Source organism: Eleutherodactylus coqui, chromosome 3 (assembly GCF_035609145.1).
Source record: "Eleutherodactylus coqui strain aEleCoq1 chromosome 3, aEleCoq1.hap1, whole genome shotgun sequence".
In the NCBI taxonomy this organism is placed as follows: domain Eukaryota; kingdom Metazoa; phylum Chordata; class Amphibia; order Anura; family Eleutherodactylidae; genus Eleutherodactylus; species Eleutherodactylus coqui.
Window position 1 is genome coordinate 32,877,536 of NC_089839.1, and position 21,296 is coordinate 32,898,831.

At 46.2% G+C, this 21,296-nt stretch overlaps 1 protein-coding gene across 1 annotated transcript in view; it reads right to left on the minus strand.

Annotated features, from left to right (window-relative positions):
- APLF (aprataxin and PNKP like factor) overlaps positions 1-19,853 on the minus strand; it is a 172,804-nt gene extending 152,951 nt beyond the window's left edge. Inside the window, exons 1-2 of the mRNA XM_066594839.1 lie at positions 19,657-19,853; positions 12,124-12,195 (exon numbers count right to left, since the gene is read on the minus strand). Of these exons, the coding sequence (XP_066450936.1) occupies positions 12,124-12,195; positions 19,657-19,749 (165 nt within the window). The 5' untranslated portion in view covers positions 19,750-19,853. The remainder of the gene's footprint in view (positions 1-12,123; positions 12,196-19,656) is intronic.
- Positions 19,854-21,296: the final 1,443 nt, after the last annotated feature.

Here is a 21,296-nt window from a genome sequence, read left to right on the forward strand (position 1 = left end):
AGGGTTTGCACGTCCCGTTCTCTAGATGAGAATGGGGGATTTGGGACCCTTTTTGCTCACATCATCAGTTGATGTTCCAGAGGTCAGGCCCCCACATAACTCACTTACGGAAGATGGTTTTTAAAACCCAAAATAGGCACCCGTGGGACAACTTTAATCCTTTACGTTTTTACTAAAATCTTGTGCTTACGTTCCACAGATATGCTCTTCTTGAGGCGATGGTGCTAAAGGAGAACATCTCCATGATAGAGTATACAAGAGAACACGGTAAAGGAATAATTCTGAATTCCTCTATGTGAAACTGGGGGACGGGAAGGTTCAGCGGGACGTAAAGTTTGTAGTGATGAATTACAGCTCTATACAACTCAAAGTATGTAAAAAGTTGCAATACTCCAATATCCATAAATACGGTGAAAAATGGAGGGTTTTATTTCACATGGCATCCGTGCCGATCCATGACGAATACCTGTTCCAATCATTTGAACGCGGAATAATCTCTCTTCTCTATTGCCTGTCTGTTACTTCTCATACAACCAATCCACCAGGAGAGCTGGGAATTTTTCTCATTTCTAACTCCTGCTCGATCAGATCCATGGCAGCTGCAACGCAATTCGGCGCCAGTAATCCCCCGCTAAAACACACAGATTTCTGATACGCATGTCCAGTGAAATCTGTTTCAGAATTTTTCCAACATACATTTTGCTATGTCAGCAAGTCCTAAAAGAGGGATTGCAGCTTTCAAAGTTTCCATCAGCTTTGACGAACAGTGCCAAAAGTAATGGGATAGCAGAACGTAAACTGGTTATGAACTGGCGTTACTTCAGGTGACGGCTTGGGAACGCCCACACCTGTATAAGTTGTGAGGTTGAACATTGGCCTGCGTGCTCACGGCAGTGCGATGGTAATTATTGGAATTTGCATGAGGCATGATGGCGGGTGGTAGACAGATGGGAGTTTCCATTCCCGAAGTTGTGCGGGTATTTAACATTCCTCAATCCACAGGGATACATCATAGAAAACCTTACCATCCACAGTGGAGAGTGCAGTGACCACCCCCATGGACTTCATGATTGTGACAGATGACGTCTGGTAGAATTGTCCGTTCCAACACACAAGTGACTCCGGCAGAAATTACACGGACATTCAGTGCAAGAGGTTATACACGTAAATCCCGCAGGTCAGTGCAGTCTTCTTTAGCTTCAGTGGGATGTGGGAGCAGAAGACCCTCCAGAATGTCTCTATTAACACCGCAAACCGGATACAGCGCCTCCCATGGGTTTATGACATTTCTAACTGGTCCCTAGAGGACTGGCCACGTGTTGTGGTCCAATGATTCACAGTACCAATTGTTTCAGGTTCGTGTATAGGGTAGACCTCATGATGCTATGGACCCAAGTTGTCAACAAGGCACTGTGCAGGCTGATGGTGGGTCCATACTGGTGTGGGGTCTGTTCTCATGGCATGGCTTGAGTCGGTCAACCCAAAACAAGTCATTGACTGGTTTCCAATACGTTTTACTGCTTCTCGACCATTTGCAGCCCTTCATGGACTACATATACCCCACAATGATTAGATATTTGAGCAGGATAATGCACCGTGCCATCGGGTCCAGGATGTCCAGAACTGGTTCAAGGAGCATTCTGGAGAGTTCATACGAATGATGTGGCGTGCACGTTGGCTTGATATGAGCCTGATTGAGCATTTATGGGATGTCGCGGAGAAGACTATTCCCGATCCTGCACCTACAATACCATGGGGCTAAAGATAGCTATCCAGACAGCATGGCTCAACACCCCTCCACACCTCTTCTGACCACTTGTTAAATCAATGCCACGTTGAGTTGCTGCACTTTGTTGGGCTAGATAGAGCTCTACACAATATTAGTTCTTGTCTCATGACTTTTGGCACATCAGTGGAACGGTTACACCTCTCTGCTCAAACTGGTACCGGTGAGTTCTGGAGATCAGTAGTGACCCTAGTTAGTGGCCATCTGGATCAATTTATCATAGGGGTCAAATATGGAGAAAACCCTTGTAAATAAAGATAGATAACTAACAGTAAAAGGAAAATAAGATTAGCCAAGGGTGGGTATTTCTGCATCGCTGTGGCTGCACATCTATATCTCCGAGGCAAACAGAATTATTAAAGGAGCTTTCATCTGAAAAGTATTCATATAGAAGAAAACTGATTGACGAATGTCGAGGCAGATGATTCAACTGCGCTCCTTCTATACTGCTAAGAGCTTGTCAGAAATCCTATTTCTTGCCCAAAATGAAAACAGAAACCTTCATTATAATTCTGTAGGACAGCTGTGAAGCCTGTACCGTCTGGACAGTGCTGCTGTCGTACCCCACCGGCTCCACAAGTCAGGAGCATCAAACTCACATTCTGTCATTTCAGTAGGGTAACGAGGAGGATATAATGCACACACGCTGGTCTGTAGAAAGGAGTCCTGTCACATGGAAACACGACTGTCATACATCCGCCAAACTCTCCCGTCATCAAATAATGTTACTTTGACGCAGTGCCGGCTTTAGGCTAGATGGCACTCCAAGCTGAATTTATTTTGGTGCCCGCCCCCATCACAGTCATAAAGAAACAAAACTATACATTGCACTTCTGCAGAAAGTAGAAAAATAGCAGCATACGCACACCAGAATCAACCTCAGTATATGGATACAGTATCAGAACCAAACTCATAAATACAGTACCAGATCCAAGCTCAAAACATAAATACAGCACTAGAAACAAGCAGAGCGCATAGATATAATACCAGTAGCAACACTCATAACAAATACAGCCACAGAAGCAAGCTCATAACATAAATACAGTAGCAGAACTAAATAGCTGTGTTTTCAGGGCGTCAACGGGCTGAGAGTGGCGACTCGGCTAATCAGAAAGAAGGAGACACAGTGTCAGGAGGAGGGCGATTCATTTAAAGACCAATCATAAATATCGTGTGATGGCACTACTACAATATAGACCTGATGATGTAATAGTGAATCAGTGAAGCACAAAGCCAAAAGCAACACGTAAAAAGTCGACATGATAAGAAATGTGTCATTGTACTAGTTTTTTAATCTATGGCCTCAAGTAAAACCAAAAAACGATACGAAGCTGGGTCGGTAACCCTTCTTATAGAAAATAAGGCAAATCAGCAAAAAGGTGCTGCGGAATTCCACCGCATGAAAATATCCGCAGCATTTCCTATTTGCTGCGGGTATACGCGCGGACTGCTACCATTGTAGTCAATGGAAGCCGCCTGTCACGCTATACTTCCACTGTAGCACAGCGGAAGTATAGCGTGAATACGTGCCCTGCCCACCGCCAGCTGCGTCATATGACACTACCAGCGCGTCTTGCGCAGTACTGCGCATGCGCGCTGGAGCGTCATGCGGGAATTCGAGCAGCGAGGAATCTGGGGGGGGGGGCGCCGTGACGGAATCCACTGCAGTATTCCGTCACGGCCGTGTGCATAAGGCTTTAGTGACGGGAGCTTTTTTGTCCCCCCCCCCCCCTTTTTAAAAAAAAACATAACTCCTTTATTTATCCATCGCCGTCGCTGTATGAGGGCTTGTGTTTTGCAGGACAAGTTGTATTTTTCAATGGTGCTATTTAATGTACCATATAATGTACTGAAAAACTTTTAAAGATTCTAAGCGGAGAGAAATAGAAAAAAAAAACGATATTCCACCATCTTTCAGTGCGTCTTGTTTCTACGGCGCATAAACTGCAACAAAAATGACATGATAACTTTATTCTATGGGTCGGTACGATTACTACGGTACCAAACTTATAGAGTTTTCTTTTTCTGTACTACTTGTATTTTTTTTTCTTCAAATATTTAATTTTTAATTATTTTCTGTCTTCCTCTTCTGCGCACAATAACTTTTTTATTTTTCCGTCGACATAGTTGTGCGAGGGCTCACTTTGTGTGGTACGTCCTGTAGTTTCTCTTGGTACATTCGACTTTTTGATCGCTTCTTATTACAGTTTTTCATGGAGACAGGGTGACCTGGCGTTCTTTTTTTTTTTTCCCCGGACGATGTTCACCATGCGGCGTAAATAATGCGTTACTTTGATAGATCAGACTTTTACGGATGCAGCGATACCAAATATGTATTTTTGTTTTAGTATTTAGATCCTTTTATTGTAAATGTGGGAAAAGGTTTTTTTTTTTCTTTTATTACTTTTTTTTTCTTTTTTAGTAACATTTTATTGTTCTTATTCTTACATTTTCTTTTAGTCCTCCTAGGGGACCACAACATGCGATGCTTTGAATGCTCCTGCAGTATGATGTAATGCCATTCAAAATACAAGTGTGTGCTGTCCGAACCATTATTTTTTCTATTCTTTTCTATGGGCAGCGTATGCAACGCTGTCCATAGGCCCTACTTTGCATATGGGCGATGAAACATATGCAAACGCCGCTATGAAGCAGAGCAGGGAATTTAAAAAAAAAAAAGACTCTTAAACTCCTCTATGGATTTTGCCATCACCACGTCCTCAGGCAGAGAGTTCCACAGACTCACTGCTCTTACATAAAGAAGCCCCTTTTGTGTTGGTGATGAAACCTTCTTTCCTCTAGACGCAGAGGATGCCCTCTTGTTACCGTTGCAGTCCTGGGTATAAACAAATCATGGGAGAGATCCTTATATTGTCCCCTAATGTATCTATACATAGTTATTTGATGCACCACAAGACTTTATTTGCCTTTGCAGCAGCTGACTGGCATTGATTGCTCCAGCTAAGTCTACAATCCACTAGTACCCCCAGGTCTTTTTCTATATTCCTTTTCCCTAGCAGTACCCCATTTAGTGTATATTGGTGACATCTGTTTCTCCTGCCCATGTGCATAACCTTACACTTATCAATGTTGAACCTCATTTGCCATTTGACTACAGTTTATCTAGGTCTGTTTGTAGCCGTACCTTGTCCTCTGTTGCATTAATTATCTTGTATAGTTTTGTATCATCTGCAGATACTGATATTTTACTGTGTAGCCCCTCTATCAGGTCATTGATAAATATATTGAACAGAATGGGGCCTAATACTGAACCCTGTGGCACCCCGCTAGCGACGGTGGCCCAACCTGAGTATGAACCATTTATTACCACCCTCTGCTTTCTATCCCCGAGCCAGTTCTTTACCCAGATACACACGTTTTCACCCAATCTGAGCTGTCTTATTTTATATATTAACCCATTATGGTTGTCAAATACATTAGAAAAATCCAGATATACGAGATCAATAGACTCTCCCAGGTCCAGCCTAGAACTTACTTTATTGTAGAAGCTTATCAAGTTGGTCTGACATGCTCGCCCGCTCATGAACCCGTGCTGATAAGGAGTTATACTGTTGTTTTCCTTGAGGTATTCCAGGATGGCATCTCTCAGAAACCTCTCAAATATTCTTCTAATTATTGAAGTGAGACTTACCAGCCTGTAGTTACCAGGTTCTCTTCTTTACCCCTTTTTGTAAATTGGAACCACACTGGCAATGTGCCAATCCAGTGGTACAACCTCGGTCTCAATACAGTCCCTAATTATAAGAAATAACTATCTGTCCATCATGCCACTTAGTTCCCTTAGGACCCTTGGGTTTATTCTATCTGGGCCCGGCCATTTGTTGATTTTAATCTTTTTTAGCCAACTCCACACTTCCCCCTGTGTTAGGCAGGTGATATTTAGTGTGTAGGGGGGGGGGTCATTTTATCTCCAGTGCTCTCATTGCAAATACTTTTACAGTTTATATAATTGAAAAATAGTTTAGGGTCATTTTTGCTCTTTTTGGCAATCAGTCTTTCTGCCTCCTCCTTTGCAGTTTTGTATCTTTTTCTTACATAATTTGTTTTGTTTCCCTGTATGTTTTTAGTGCTTCGTCACTGCCTTCTTGTTTTAGTAATTTAAATGCTTTCTTTTTTCACATATTGCCCCTTACAGTCTTGTTGAGCCACATTAGTTTCCTTCTATTCGTAGTTCTTTTAATTTTGTAACGTATGAACTGCTCACACGAGTAATTTAGGATGTTTTTAAACAACTCCCACTTGTCGCCTGTACTGTTATTTTTGACGATATAGTCCCATTTAATATTGTCAAGAGTAATTCTGCCCTGTTCAAAGTTAGCTTTACTAAAATTATGTTTTTTGTTGCTCCCTGATAAGGCTTCTTATTGAATGAAAACTGGAAATTAATTATATTGTGGTCACTATTTCCCAAGTGTCCTTCTACCTGTACCCCCGTGATTCTGTCTGGTTTGTTAGTCAATACCAAGTCCAGAGTGGCCCTCCCTCTAGTTGGCTCCCGTACAAGTTGGGTAAGGTAGTTATCTTTAATTGTTCTCAAGAGCTTATCAACCCTGTAAGATTCGCAGATTTCATCTCTCCATATAATAGCTGGATAATTAAAGTCTCACATAATAATTGCTTCACTGAGTTTGACACCTCTTTTATTTGTCTTAGTAATAAGTTTTCAGTTTCTTCTGCTATCCCTATCGGGATTTTATTAGTTTTCCCTCCCTGTATTTCTACCCATAGAGATTCCACATATTTATCTCCTACACCATATCTTCTGTTAGTCTCGGCATTTGGTAGGACTCATGAGCCCTCACACAGACCGGGAAAACGCTGTGTGACCCACGCAACATTTTACACATATGGTGTGAGAATGAGTCCTTAGTCTGACATCACTGCAGATGGGAGAAGTGGCCCACCAGTGATAAGAAGATGGGGACCCAGGACTCCCATTCTCAGGAGCGATGAGGGTCTCAGGGGTGAGACCCCCACTGATCATGAAGTTAACCCCAATGTTATGGATAGGGAATAACTTTAAATTTCGAGCTAACCCCTTTAGCAAGTATAATCACCAAACTGCACGTAAGTACATTTATTCATGCGACTGCGAACTTGGGCTGTGGAATTAATGTTAAAATAATTCTCCATAAATCCGAAAATGTATAAAGTCAGCTGAGGGAGCGACTAAATCATATTTATGAGTATAACTGTTTCTATGGGAATTAAGTTACTTGGGTAATTTCGTCAGACAAGAGATTTAAAAGCCATTTTTGCACGCACTGAAAAATGAAATGACGTCCATTTACCACTTTATTAACGGCACATATAAAATCTGATAGACTCCAAGTTCTGCTCTAAATCTCTGTGTTTAAAGTTGGCGAGATTAGATCTTCTGCTTTCCACAGGACGGATACAGATTCTTGGTAAGCAGATGTCAAACGTGCACCCACCTCAAATGGCTTACGGACGGCCTTCATGAACAAATTGCACTAAATGTTTTTTTAACCCTTTCCAATCCACTGCCTGACGTCTGAAGACATTCTGATTGAAGGCTTACAGCTCCGATGTCGGAAGACGTCCGGCAGGGTATTCTTACTGTAGATTACTGGCTGCTCTGTTGTCGGGGGCCTCTCCAGCATGTCACATACCGCAGTACTGGCTCTAACCAGCAGACGGCGCCATTGTATAATGGCAGAAAGAGAAAGCCCCCTAGAAAACCCTGAATCCAAAATTGGACTGCAAAGGGTTAATACTTGGCCAAAATATATCCAGAAAGTTATTTAATATCCATTTCTGAAGAATGGGTAGATCTGGCTTCCAAGTTGGCCTACATGATATCTCAGAACCTACCTTGGTTATTGGTGAGCTCAGAGTTGTTAAGGATGATGTTGAAAGTGACCGTCACCAACGCTTCAGGTTGTCGAAAAAATCATTGCAACACACCCGCATTGACTGCGGACATTTTGGTTGTAATGTTATTCTTCAGCTCGACACCAGTGCAAAAACATTACACTTCAAGTGACCCTAGATGAAAAAGTCTGCCGATGTAAAGTCTGGGGATCTCAGTGGCCACAGACCCTTTGAGATGATCCTGCGAGCAAAAAAAGAATATCCACCATGCTCTGGTTGAACATGTGGCAAGTTGCTTTGTCTTGCTGAAAGTGACCGGCCCGTAGCTCCTCATCATCCAACTTGTTCACAAAATCGGTAGTGGTCGGTGTTGATGGTGTCATGAAAGAAGGCATGGCCGATGCTGTGGCGATGAGGCATTGCATACCACATACCGACTTTTACAGGAGGGATTGGTTTTTCATGGATTTCAAGAGGGTTAGCTGTGGCCCAAATCAGAGTGTTTTGGCTATGTACGTGGCCATACAGATGGAACTATTCTTCGTCTGTGAACCACGTGATGTCCAACAGGTCTTGATGTCAGCCAAAATTTGACCGGATCCACTCCCCATACTCCACTTCTTGAACAACCGTGACACGGTAGGGTTTCAACTTCACTTGCTTAGTAACTATGAAGTTGCCAAGGACTTACCAGATCTTTGTAATAAATGCTGAAGAGACTTTTGCATGGAAGGGAGCAAATGTACCTTCAGATCTTCCACTGGGGTTACGGACACCCAACAAAGTTCCTGTTTCCACTTTGTTTGCAAGTTGCCAAATGGTCATCTTGGGTACAGTGTGACCTCGAAACCACGCACTTTTCGTTCATTTTTAGAAAGACTAAAAGTTGTTGGATCGTGCACTTATCAATGTGTTTCAACACTCCCCGCTCAGTGTTTCACATAAGAATGTGGCTGAACAAGAGTGAAGGAGCTAGCGGTGACATCACTTGCTCATTCAAGTGAGAATCGGCTCGTTTAAAAGGGGAAAAAGCGGTCAGCCCAGCCTCACTGACTGAAGTCCTACAATTTGTACTCTGATTGGGCCACCGTCGCTAGTGGGGGCCACAGGGCTCAGTATTGGGCCCCATTCTGTTCAATATAATTATCAATGACCTGATAGAGGGACTGCACAGTAAAATATCAGTATCTGCTGATGATACAAAACTATACAAGATAATTAATGCAACGGAGGACAATGTACGGCTACAAACGGACCTAGATAATTGTGGCTTGGTCAGAGACATGAAATTCAACATTGATAAATGTAAGGTTATGCACTGGGCAGGAGAAACGGATGTCACCAATATACACTAAATGGTGTACTGCTAGGGAAAAGTGATATGGAAAAAGACCTGGGGGTACTAGGGGACTGTAGACTTAAAGGGGTTGTCCCGCGCCGAAACGTTTTGTTTTTTTTTCAACCCCCCCCCCCCGTTCGGCGCGAGACAACCCCGATGCAGGGACTTAAAAAAAAAAAAAACAGCACAGCGCTTACCTGAATCCCCGCGCTCCGGTGACTTCTATACTTACCGGTTGAAGATGGCCGCCGGGGTCTGCTCCCTCCGTGGGCCGCAGCTCTTCTGTGCGGTCCATTGCCGATTCCAGCCTCCTGATTGGCTGGAATCGGCACGTGACGGGGCGGAGCTACACGGACCCCCATAGAGAACAGCAGAAGACCCGGACTGCGCAAGCGCGTCTAATTTGGCCATTAGACGGCGAAAATTAGACGGCAACCATGGAGACGGGGACGCCAGCAACGGAGCAGGTAAGTGAAAAACTTTTTATAACTTCTGTATGGCTCATAATTAATGCACAATGTACATTACAAAGTGCATTATTATGGCCATACAGAAGTGTATAGACCCACTTGCTGCCGCGGGACAACCCCTTTAACTGGAGCAATCAATACCAGTCAGCTGCTGCAAAAGCAAATAAAGTCTTGGGGTGCATTAAAAAAGGTATAGGGGCGAGGGATGAGAACATTATCCTCCCACTATATAAAGCACTAGTCAGGCCCCACATGGAATACTATGTACAGTTCTGGACACCGGTGCTCAGGAAGGATGTTACGGTATTGGAGGGGGTCCAAAGAAGGGCAACTAAACTAATAAACGGAATGAGAGGACTGGAATACCCAGAGAGGTTATCCAAATTGGGATTATTTACCCTGGAAAAAAGACGGCTAAGGGGCGATCAAATAACCATGTATAAATACATGAGGGGACAATACAAGGATCTCTCCCAGGATCTGTTTATACCCAGGACTGCAACGGTAACAAGAGGGCATCTGCTACGTCTAGAAGAAAGCAGGTTTCATCACCAACACAGAAGTGGGTTCTTTACTATAAGAGCAGTGAGACTGTGGAACTCTCTGCCTGAGGATGTGACTAGATGCCTTTTTGGAGCGCTATGAACTTACAGGATATAGGCATTAAATAACCAGCGGGGTTGTTGATCCAGGTCTTGGAGTCAAGTAGGAACTATCAAATGTTGATCCAGGGATTATTCAGACTGCTATTATGGAGTCGGGAAGGAATTTTCTCTCAACCACATAGGCTAATTGTTATCTGCCTCAATGGTTTTTCTTTTCCCCTTCCGCTGGATCAAGAAGGTGGGGTGGAAACAGACTGAACTGGATGGACATTGTCTTTTTTCAGCATACTATATGAGATTTACATGGCAGTTTCTACATATAGTGAGAAGCAGAAGCTGCAAAAGACAAACAGTGCAAAATGTTTAATTAAAGGGGTTGTCCCGCACCGAAACATATTTTTTTTTCATAGACCCCCCCGGTTCAGCGCGGGACAAACCCAAGGGACGTGATAAAAAAAAAAAATAATAATTTTACTTACCCTAATCCCGTCTCTGCAGCTTCTTTCTTCTTTGCAGCCAAGATGGCCGCCGGGATCTTCACCCACGATGCACCGTGGGCTCTGTGCGGTCCATTGCCTTTTCCAGCCTCCTGATTGGCTGGAATCGGCACACGTGATGGGGTGGAGCTACGCGATGACACGTAGAAGGGGCGGAGCCAGAACGCCGCTTATGCTGAGACCGAAGAGAAGGGAGAAGACCCTTCTGCACAAGCGCGTCTAATCGGGAGATTAGACGCTGAAATTAGACGGCACCGTGGCGACGGGGACGCCAGCAACGGAGCAGGTAAGTGAATAACTTCTGTATGGCTCATATTTAATGCACGATGTACATTACAAAGTGCATTAATATGGCCATACAGAAGTGCTGAACCCCACTTGCTGCCGCGGGACAACCCCTTTAAAACCTACTGCAAAAGTAGCTGTGAGCCCACAATACAGGCACGTAAGGGGGAAAAAAACTGCCCCCCGAATTGTCCATAGTCTTTAATGTTTATTTGATTCACACTAATGTACATGTCTTAGGCTTGGGTCACATCATGATTTAGCATCCTGTTAATACGGATCCTAATAGTGTCCCTGCACGCCTGTCCTGTAGAATGGTAAGAAACGTAAACTGTTTAACAGGACAGAAAATCAAAACCATCTAAGTTTGTCTGTCCTGTTAAAAAAAACCAATCTGGACTAAAACTTGTGAAACACTGATAAATGAACACTTAGCCATGATGAAAGGCCCAATAAAAACCAATAGATCTAAAATGATATTGGTCTCCCCTCCAGCTCCTTCTCAATCTACTGTCTGTTGTTACGTATTGAACTTCTGCAGTTACTGGGTCGCTGGGGCGTTTTCTTAGCTTACAAACTATTTGGTCAGAATGTCATTGAATGCCCAACTCCTAGAAGAGGGGTGGCCATTTAGATGCTGCCTCCCTTCTGAATGGACCAGAGACAGCACAAAGCAGCATGGAAAGTGAGGGAAAGGAAGTACAGGGCAGTGAACTACTGGCAGAATACTAGGCTTGCGATACGCTCCCTCCCTGAAAGTGGATTGCACACTGATGAAAAATTGGGGAAGACGATCCGAAAACCAAAACTTACAGACATGAAACCAGGTGCAACAAATGAGCAGGTAATGAAAACCTGCAATATTTTAGAAAACTTGTTGAAAACTCAGGTGCGCTTTTGTACATAATTTCTGTTTGGTACATAACATCTGTTTGGTATATGAATGAACAACTGTTTCTAATGACAGCAAAAAAAGCGACAATGTGATATCCAACTAAGAGTACAGCTCATATGGATTAATGTGGTAAAGCAATGTTTCTCAACCCGTCCTCTGGGACCCCCAATAGGCCATGTTTTTAGGATATCCTATAGTAAGAACACCTGTGGCAATGTCTGAAGCACCAACAATATTTGGATCACCCGTGCAATACTGAGGAAATCCTGAAAACATGACCTGTTGGTGGTCCCTGAGGACTGGAGTTGGGGAACACTGCAGTAAAGGATGATACGTTACAATACAAGATAATTCCCTCCATAACCCTCATCTGATCACATCAGCACTTACTGATTTAATGCGGAGCTGGTCATCCACCAGATCAAGCACAGCGTGGCACCGGGACACCCTCTTATCTGCAATCTAAAGGAGATGATAACATATGTAGAAATCAGTGATCGGAAAAGGCTTTCAATCAGTAGAATACCAAAGTGTATATACACAACATGATCTTATACAAGAGCTACTGAAGATAAAGAATGAGCTTTGTAGAAGGAGGTGACCGGCCTAAGCCTGTACTGTAAGGCTGCGTTCACACGGGGCGGAACTGCCGTGGAATTTCCACGGTGTGGTCATTCCAGGAGAATTCCGCTGAAATTCCGTCCCGTGTGACCCCAGCCTTAGCGCTCGTTCACACAGGCGTATGTGCATTTCGGTTGCGTTAATACACAGTGTATTTACGCAGCGTAAAACTGCTTACTCATGCGTATTTCGCCCTCCCCGGCAGGTTTTTGTGCGCACACACACAAAGACGTATGCAGGAGGGCTCATATATGTGCTGTGCAAATATGCAGGTTTCCTGAATATCCACTGCGTATTTGCACTGGCCAATTCTTTTCGATGGCCTATTGCAGTCCATAATGGGCACCAAAATCGGACATGGCATCTATTTTTTTTTACGTGATCGAACATTGTGTGAAAAAATATGCGCATCTGAACAAATCCATTGAAATCAATGGGTTCTATACACTGTGTATTAGCAGGTGTGATACGCTGCGCAAAATATGCTCCTGATAACGAGCCCTTAGACTGGCCATACATATAAGTCAACCGAAATAGCTGATTTTGACCATTTCATCCAACAATCATTTTAATATTATACAGACAGATCCAGAGTGTTGGTGGCCCCTCAATATAATAATGGCACCTGGAGTGGTCTCTTGCAGTAAAAACATATTTGGAGCCCCCCCCCCCCCCATAACCCATTGCAGCCTGGTAATTAACCTCCATCCCAACAACACAGGAACAGCATTCAGGCGCCCCTACCCCATTTCCACAGGAACAGCATTCAGGCGCCCCTACCCCATTTCCACAGGAACAGCATTCAGGCGCCCCTACCCCATTTCCACAGGAACAGCATGAAAGCGCCCCTACCCCATTTACACAGGAACAGCATTCAGGCGCCCCTACCCCATTTACACGGGAACAGCATTCAGGCGCCCCTACCCCATTTACACAAGAACAGCATGAAGGCGCCCCTACCCCATTTACACAAGAACAGCATGAAGGCGCCCCTACCCCATTTCCACAGGAACAGCATGAAGGCGCCCCTACCCCATTTCCACAGGAACAGCATTTAGGCGCCCCTACCCCATTTCCACAGGAACAGCATGAAAGCGCCCCTATCCCATTTACACAGGAACAGCATTCAGGCGCCCCTACCCCATTTACACAAGAACAGCATGAAGGCGCCCCTACCCCATTTACACAAGAACAGCATGAAGGCGCCCCTACCCCATTTACACAAGAACAGCATGAAGGCGCCCCTACCCCATTTACACAAGAACAGCATTCAGGCGCCCCTACCCCATTTACACAAGAACAGCATTCAGGCGCCCCTACCCCATTTACACAAGAACAGCATTCAGGCGCCCCTACCCCATTTACACAAGAACAGCATTCAGGCGCCCCTACCCCATTTACACAAGAACAGCATTCAGGCGCCCCTACCCCATTTACACAAGAACAGCATTCAGGCGCCCCTACCCCATTTACACAAGAACAGCATTCAGGCGCCCCTACCCCATTTACACAAGAACAGCATTCAGGCGCCCCTACCCCATTTACACAAGAACAGCATTCAGGCGCCCCTACCCCATTTACACAAGAACAGCATTCAGGCGCCCCTACCCCATTTACACAAGAACAGCATTCAGGCGCCCCTACCCCATTTACACAAGAACAGCATTCAGGCGCCCCTACCCCATTTACACAAGAACAGCATTCAGGCGCCCCTACCCCATTTACACAGGAACAGCATTCAGGCGCCCCTACCCCATTTACACAGGAACAGCATTCAGGCGCCCCTACCCCATTTACACAGGAACAGCATTCAGGCGCCCCTACCCCATTTCCACAGGAACAGCATTCACGCGCCCCTACCCCATTTCCACAGGAACAGCATTCAGGTGCCCCTACCCCATTTCCACAGGAACAGCATTCAGGCGCCCCTACCCCATTTCCACAGGAACAGCATTCAGGCGCCCCTACCCCATTTCCACAGGAACAGCATTCAGGCGCCCCTACCCCATTTCCACAAGAACAGCATTCAGGCACCCCAACCCCATTTACACAGGAACAGCATTCAGGCGCCCCTACCCCATTTACACGGGAACAGCATAAAGGCGCCCCTACCCCATTTACACAAGAACAGCATTCAGGCGCCCCTACCCCCATTTACACAAGAACAGCATTCAGGCGCCCCTACCCCATTTACATAGGAACAGCATGAAGGCGCCCCTACCCCATTTGCACAGGAACAGCATCCAGCTGCCCCTACTCCACAACGACAGGAGCCATTGGCAGCTCAGTTCAGAATACTGATAAGGGCACAGGAAGTGTTGAGGGGAAGAACAGGAGGATCCGTTGCCATACAAGTCCCCCTCTAGGTGGTCCAGGGCAGCCAGCTCTCAGGGGTGGGTCTTCTAGCAGAGGTGCCTAAGGTGTAGAAAGCCAAGCACGCTGCTATATGCTACAAACGGGGATGCTGGTCAATAATGAAGACAATGCTTATAAATTTTGTTGCCATTTGCATTCTGGTCGCCATTTGGAGCCATGGCTGTCCAATCCAGAAAGTTCCAAACTAAGATGCAAGCACGTCTCTCTGGGAGTGGGGTGGAGCACCATCGAGCTGGCACCAAATCCAATAATGGTGCCAACGGCAAATCATTAAACATCTATTCATTGTGAGGTCGTCAGTTGACCGATTCATTTCACCGATTGCATTACTGTGGTTTCACATTTAGAACATCCGCTTGGCGGTTCCATCGCAGATCCGGCACAAAATACTGGAAGGAAGAGCTGCATTCAGCGCCATCTCTTCTGGTAAGATGTCAGGCAGCTGAGCGGACACATTATAGGCAATGGGGTCCATTTACCGCTGTTCGGTTCTGTCATAATATGGTGCCGCTCAGCCAGAGGATACCCCTACCCAGCTCTACAAACGGAGAAGGAAAACTGAACCCCGACGTAGATGTGAAAGCAGCCTTAACTAATGTGCGCCATTTCTTATTCGTCACCAATGAATAAAAACGTTGTTCTGCTAATTCCTCTTAAACTTTGGTTTTATTAGCGCCGTACAAGCCGCTCCGCACACAGCCCCTCCTGCCCTGCTGGGAAGATCTTCTGCTCCTGGATGGGGATTTCTGTGGACACCCTGAAAATAACCTTTATTTGAGAAGATTCAGAATATATTTCTTCAAAATAGCGCACGCAGATTACGTCCCAAGTCATCTGTATGACGCCACCCAATACCCCCCTCCCCCGCACATTAGGCCTTTGAACACCACAATCAACTTTGTTCACGGTTTACCCTGCATGAAGCGCAAGTGCGGGAAGAGTCATTATAGGAATTTATTTACAGATACGATATTCCCACGGCGAATTCCATCCGATTGAGACAGGAAAAAGAAGCAATTGATTTGAATAGCTTCATTCACACAACTAGTTTTTCCGCTCGACCCAAGTTTTTTGTGTGATGCAAGTGACATCTGAGATTCTCCTGGTCATGTCCTATTCCCGTGTCAATTGCTTTAACCCCTTTAGTGGCACGCCCGGAAAATCTCTTGGGCTTGCTGCACTGACCATGCAGTTAAACCCTGGAAGATTTCTGTGGACAGCTTTAGTGCTGAAATGCTGGCAGGACACACAGTTATTGTGCCACTGTACAGGTTTGCCACTTCGAATTACCTCAGGAAAATCTCGGGGGCTTGCTGACATGGTAATAGTAAACCTGCCACTGAAGGGGTTAATCGGCACTTTTTTTTTTAGGTGGTGCACATGAAAGAAAAGAAGTTAAATGCATTTTATTGCGTTACAGCAACATAACAGGATGCATTTCAGCCCGATTAAAACGCGTCTAAACTCAATGGCTTTTTATTGTTTTGTTTTTTTAAACCCCACGAAAAAAAAATCTTTTTTTTCCATTTTATTTCAGTTTCTCCTCTCCAAAAACGGAGCAGAAAGACGGAAACCCTGAACTGAGCCCGACGCGGCTGTGAAAGCAGCCTAAATAAGCTTTAAAGGGGTTGTCCCGCGCCGAAACGGGTTTTTTTTTTTTCAATAGCCCCCCTGTTCGGCGCGAGACAAACCCGATGCAGGGGTTTAAAAAAAAAAAAAACGGATAGTACTTACCCGAATCCCCGCGCTCCGGTGACTTCTTACTTACCTTGCGAAGATGGCCGCCGGGATCTTCACCCACGGTGGACCGCAGGTCTTCTCCCATGGTGCACCGTGGGCTCTGTGCGTTCCATTGCCGATTCCAGCCTCCTGATTGGCTGGGATCGGCACACGTGACGGGGCGGAGCTACGAGGAGCAGCTCTCCGGCACAAGCGGCCCCATTCAGAAGGGAGAAGACCGGACTGCGCAAGCGCATCTAATCGGGCGATTAGACGCTGAAATTAGACGGCTCCATGGAGACGGGGACGCCAGCAACGGAGCAGGTAAGTGAATAACTTCTGTATGGCTCATATTTAATGCACGATGTATATTACAAAGTGCATTAATATGGCCATACAGAAGTGCTGAACCCCACTTGCTTTCGCGGGACAACCCCTTTAAGGGCTGATTCACACGGGCGTATTCAGTTTTGATCTGTTAAATATGCAGGGATTTCACAGTCCAAAATTGCGTGTCTGGCCTGCCTTGTATTCATTATGTTTTTCACACATGCAAAAAAACCCACAAGAAGGCCCCATTGATTTGACGTGTAAGGGCCCATTCACGTAGGCGTCAAAATCGTGCAGAAGTTTGCCGCACACAAAAAAAAGAAGTCGTGACAAAAAAAAAAAAATCACATGAATGGACAATTTTCCGCGATCAAGTCCCGACCCTCAGTAGCGTTAAAATCGCCAATTCACACGATCGGGAGCAGCGTGGTGCCGAAAAACTGCGCCACTGAGAGAGAACTTTTTATTTCATCTGGGCAGCACAAAACCCTCCACTCCCCACATACAGCCATCCGACATTCTTTATCAGCACTACTTCCTGCGAATCCCCCTCACATAGTCTTCTATAGCACTCTTGGTTAGCTAGTTGCGTTTTTCAGTCAAAGAATACCCAGTTTTCTCAAAAATAAGACCTACCCGGAAAATAAGCTCTACTCGATTTTTTGGGGGGATTTGCGGAGTCTTGAAATGTAAGGTCTACCCCGAAAATAAGCCCTAGCTGCTTTACATTAGAAAAAAAAGGAATACATTACCTAGCAAGATCGGTCCAGGTCCCTCCCGCTGCTCTCTGGTGCTCCGACGTGCTTCTTGCAGTCCCCGGCCGTCCACAGAAAATCACTTCCTGGTGACGGGATTAATAAATCCCACCTCCGGGAAGCGATGGCTCTAATTGGCTGAGCAGCGCTCAAGAACCAATCAATGCAGCGCTTGAGGAACCAATCACAGCCATCACATTGGTTCATCAAGTGCTGCATTGATTGGTTCTCGACTGCTGCTCACCCTATCTCAGCTATCGCATTGTGGAGGCGGGATTTAGGAATTGGCCAATCAATGGTGCAGTTCAGCCAATTCATAAATCCCACCTCCACAACGTGATGGCTGCGATTGGTTCTTCGAGCGCTGCATTGATTGGCCGAGCAGCGGTCAAAGAACCAAACACAGCCGTCACGTTGTAGAGGCTGGATTTAATTCACAACGCGATGGCTGATTGGTTCTTTGACCGCTGCTCGGCCAATCAATACAGCGCTCGAGAACCAATCACAGCCATCGCTTTCTGGAGGCGGGATTTATGAATCCTATAATGAGCAAGGAATCTTCTGTGGGCGGCCGAGGACTGTGGGAACCGCGTCGGAGAGCAGTGGGAGGGACCTGGACGAGCCTGCTAGGTAAGTATAACAAGACATCCGCCAAAAATAGGACCTAGCGCCTCTTTTAGGGCAAAAGGGAACATGGTAGGTCAAGCTCTATCTTTTAGCGCATCAGGGAATTTCAGTCGCTGATGCCCTATCTTTTTAGATGCGGCTTAAAATCGTTCATCTGAACACTTCCATTAGGCCTAGTGCCCACGGCCGTGACGGGCTCCGCAAGCGGAATTCCGCAGCGAAGCCCATCACGGCGCCCCCCCAGAGACCCCATACTTACCTCTGGATCTGCCCCCTGGCGTCCTGCATGCCGCTTCAGCACGCGTGCGCAATAGAGAGCATGACGTGCCGGCCGCGTAACATGACACGCCCACAGCGTCACATGACGCGCCGGCCACGTCATATGACGCGGCTGGCGGTAGGCGAGGAAGTTACAGCAGAAGATAGTGTGACGGACAGCTTCTATTGACTGCAATGGAAGCCGTCCGCGCGTATGCCCGCGGGTGAGGACGTGTGATTTTACGGTGCGGAATTCCACCGCGGAATTCCGCACCGTAAAATCACCCGTCCTCACCCGCACCGTAAGCATTGCACTATTAGGTTTAATAGAACCTAATAGCTGCGGTGCAACGCCGCGGAAATCCACTTGTGGGAATTAGCTCTTAGTCGCGATTTTTTTGTAACTTAACTGCGCAAAATCGCCCATGTGAACGAGCCCTAAACACGCAGCGAACACACATGCATAATGCGCATTCACTGCGTCGTTACGTGATCCCATTGACTTTCATTTCAGTCCGTAATACAGACTAAGGCCGCCTGCACACTTATGGATTTGCATTGCGTGATCCACGGTCAGCGTACGAACTGCGGTTTCGCAGCAAATACCATTCATAGAATGCTACGGAAAATCACTTCTTCCTGCGCACTCGCGGAATCAAATTGCAATTTCCCCGGGCGGAGAAACAAGGGGGAAAAAATGAAAAGAAAATTAAAAACGCAGCACGATCTATTTTCATGCGGATTCCGCACGGACAACTTCCATTGAAGTCTATGGAAGCCGTCCGACTTGCAGCCCTTCCGCAATTAACATTGCGGAAAGGTCGCGAATTCTACATCGTCGCCTACCGATGGCGCAGGTGGGGAAAAAATGGGGAAAAAAAAGTCTGCACTGCGCAGCAGAATATGTTGGCACTATTATTACTGCACATGTATGACGGCGAGCCGTTCAGATCACCCATAGTACACAGCATACAGGTATGAGCAGGCGCCCTAAAATAAGACATGTTGCGTTTTTAATCGCACGCAATGCAAGTGAACGGAGCCAGAAGATACGTTATACAGCCTGCAGCCATACATTAATGGGATCTGGTGGCTGATAAACAAGCCTGGGCATGCCTGCTGCTGCCTGAGAACTACAACTCCCGGCATGCCCCGCGGACATGACGTCATGACAGCAGCAGGAGCGCCACTATACAGGAGTCAGCTGCAGTATATAGAAGCAGGGCGCAGCACTTACACCCAGGAGGGGGCCTCTTCCAATGACCGTCTGCCCCGCAGGAAAAGTGTGGCTTCCGCTGCCATCCGTGGCCTCCAGCTGATAGCCGGACATGTCCCACCAGGCTCAGCCCGCCAGTAACTATGGAAGCAGCCGCTCTCCCAGCTTGGGACCACACTGCGTACAGCGCGCGCGGGGCTTCCTGGTGTGTCACGTGGTATCCTCTCAGCCAATGGCGGCGAGTGCTGGAAGTAAACAAGAGGCACGTGACGTGGGACTCCTGACATGCCTCGTAGTGGAGGGACCGATCCGTCCGCAGCAGTTCGGGGCCGTCACTACGCCGTCCGTACGATTCTGTCCGTTTCCGTAATATTTGGAGCCCATTGCCGTCCACAAAACGGAAAAAACATCCGCAGTTTTTTCTCCATTGATTTCTATGGGGTTTCAAAAAAAGCAAAAAGGCTTCAGTTCCATCAGGTTTCCATTTTTTTTTCGACGGAAACTAACCCTGCGGACCGCGCAATTTTTCAGTCCTAAAAAAACTAGAAAGCTGATGGAATGGAAGCGAACTGAAGCCTATCCGTTTTTTTTTGTTTTTTTTTAAATCAATGGGGGGGGGGACACAGCAGTCAGACGAAAACCGCGAACTGCGCCCGACGCCGGTGCGAAAGCAGCCAAAGTGAATTTTAACGGATGCTGACTTTTTCCATTAAAATAAATGATAGAAAAAGAAACGTGAGTGTTTCCGTCTGCGCGCGTTCCATCGGACTTCGGTTTGTTTTTCCAGGACGGCTCGCTCTGCAGACCGCGGTTTTTTAGTTCTGTAAAAAAGGAAACATTTTCGTGTGAATGAGGCCTGAGGCTGGATAATAAATGTGGGCAATTATGTGGGACAAGACATTAAATGACTAATTATGTCTAACCAATCCAACTTGTATCCTGGTTTTCCTAGGGGGCTTACTCTTTTTCTGCTGTTATACAATGGCGCTATCTGCTGGCTAAAGCCAGTACTGCATGAGGTGACACATTAGATAGGCTTCGACAGCAGAGAGGCTGGAGATATATAGTAAGAGAACCCCGACGGACGTCTTCCAACATCGGAGCTGTACAGCCTTAAATCATAATGACTTCAGAGGTCAGACAGTGGATTGGAGAGGGTTAAAATTGCAACAACCAAAATGGCAGACATTAGAGCTCCTATAGAAGTCGTCACTAAGTTTTTCCATACATTACCCAGTGGCCAGGGTTGGTACTGCAGGCTGAGTCCTATTGAAGTGAATGTGACTAGCAAAGCAGCTACTGTGTTTCTCCGAAAATAGGGCACCCCCTGAAAGTAAGACATTTGCCGAAGTGCCAAATATAAGGCCCCCCCCCCCCCCCGATAATAAGGCATAGTAAAGTGTGTTTGTATGTAAGCATGCCCGCCAAACAGAACACCAGAGCATGCAGCTGGGATGCTTTTCAGCCCGCCGCCGCTGTCCCCTACCTTCACCGTCCGTTGCAGAGCAGCTGCATGCAGGACATGAAGACAGTCACCTGCCGCCGATCTTGATGTTTCCTTCTGTGGCCATCGCTTGTAAATGTGCAGGCATGTCAAGAGGCCCGTCCCCTGCTGCCATCCCCGTTGTCTCCTACTGCCAGATGTATCGGTAGATCTGCAG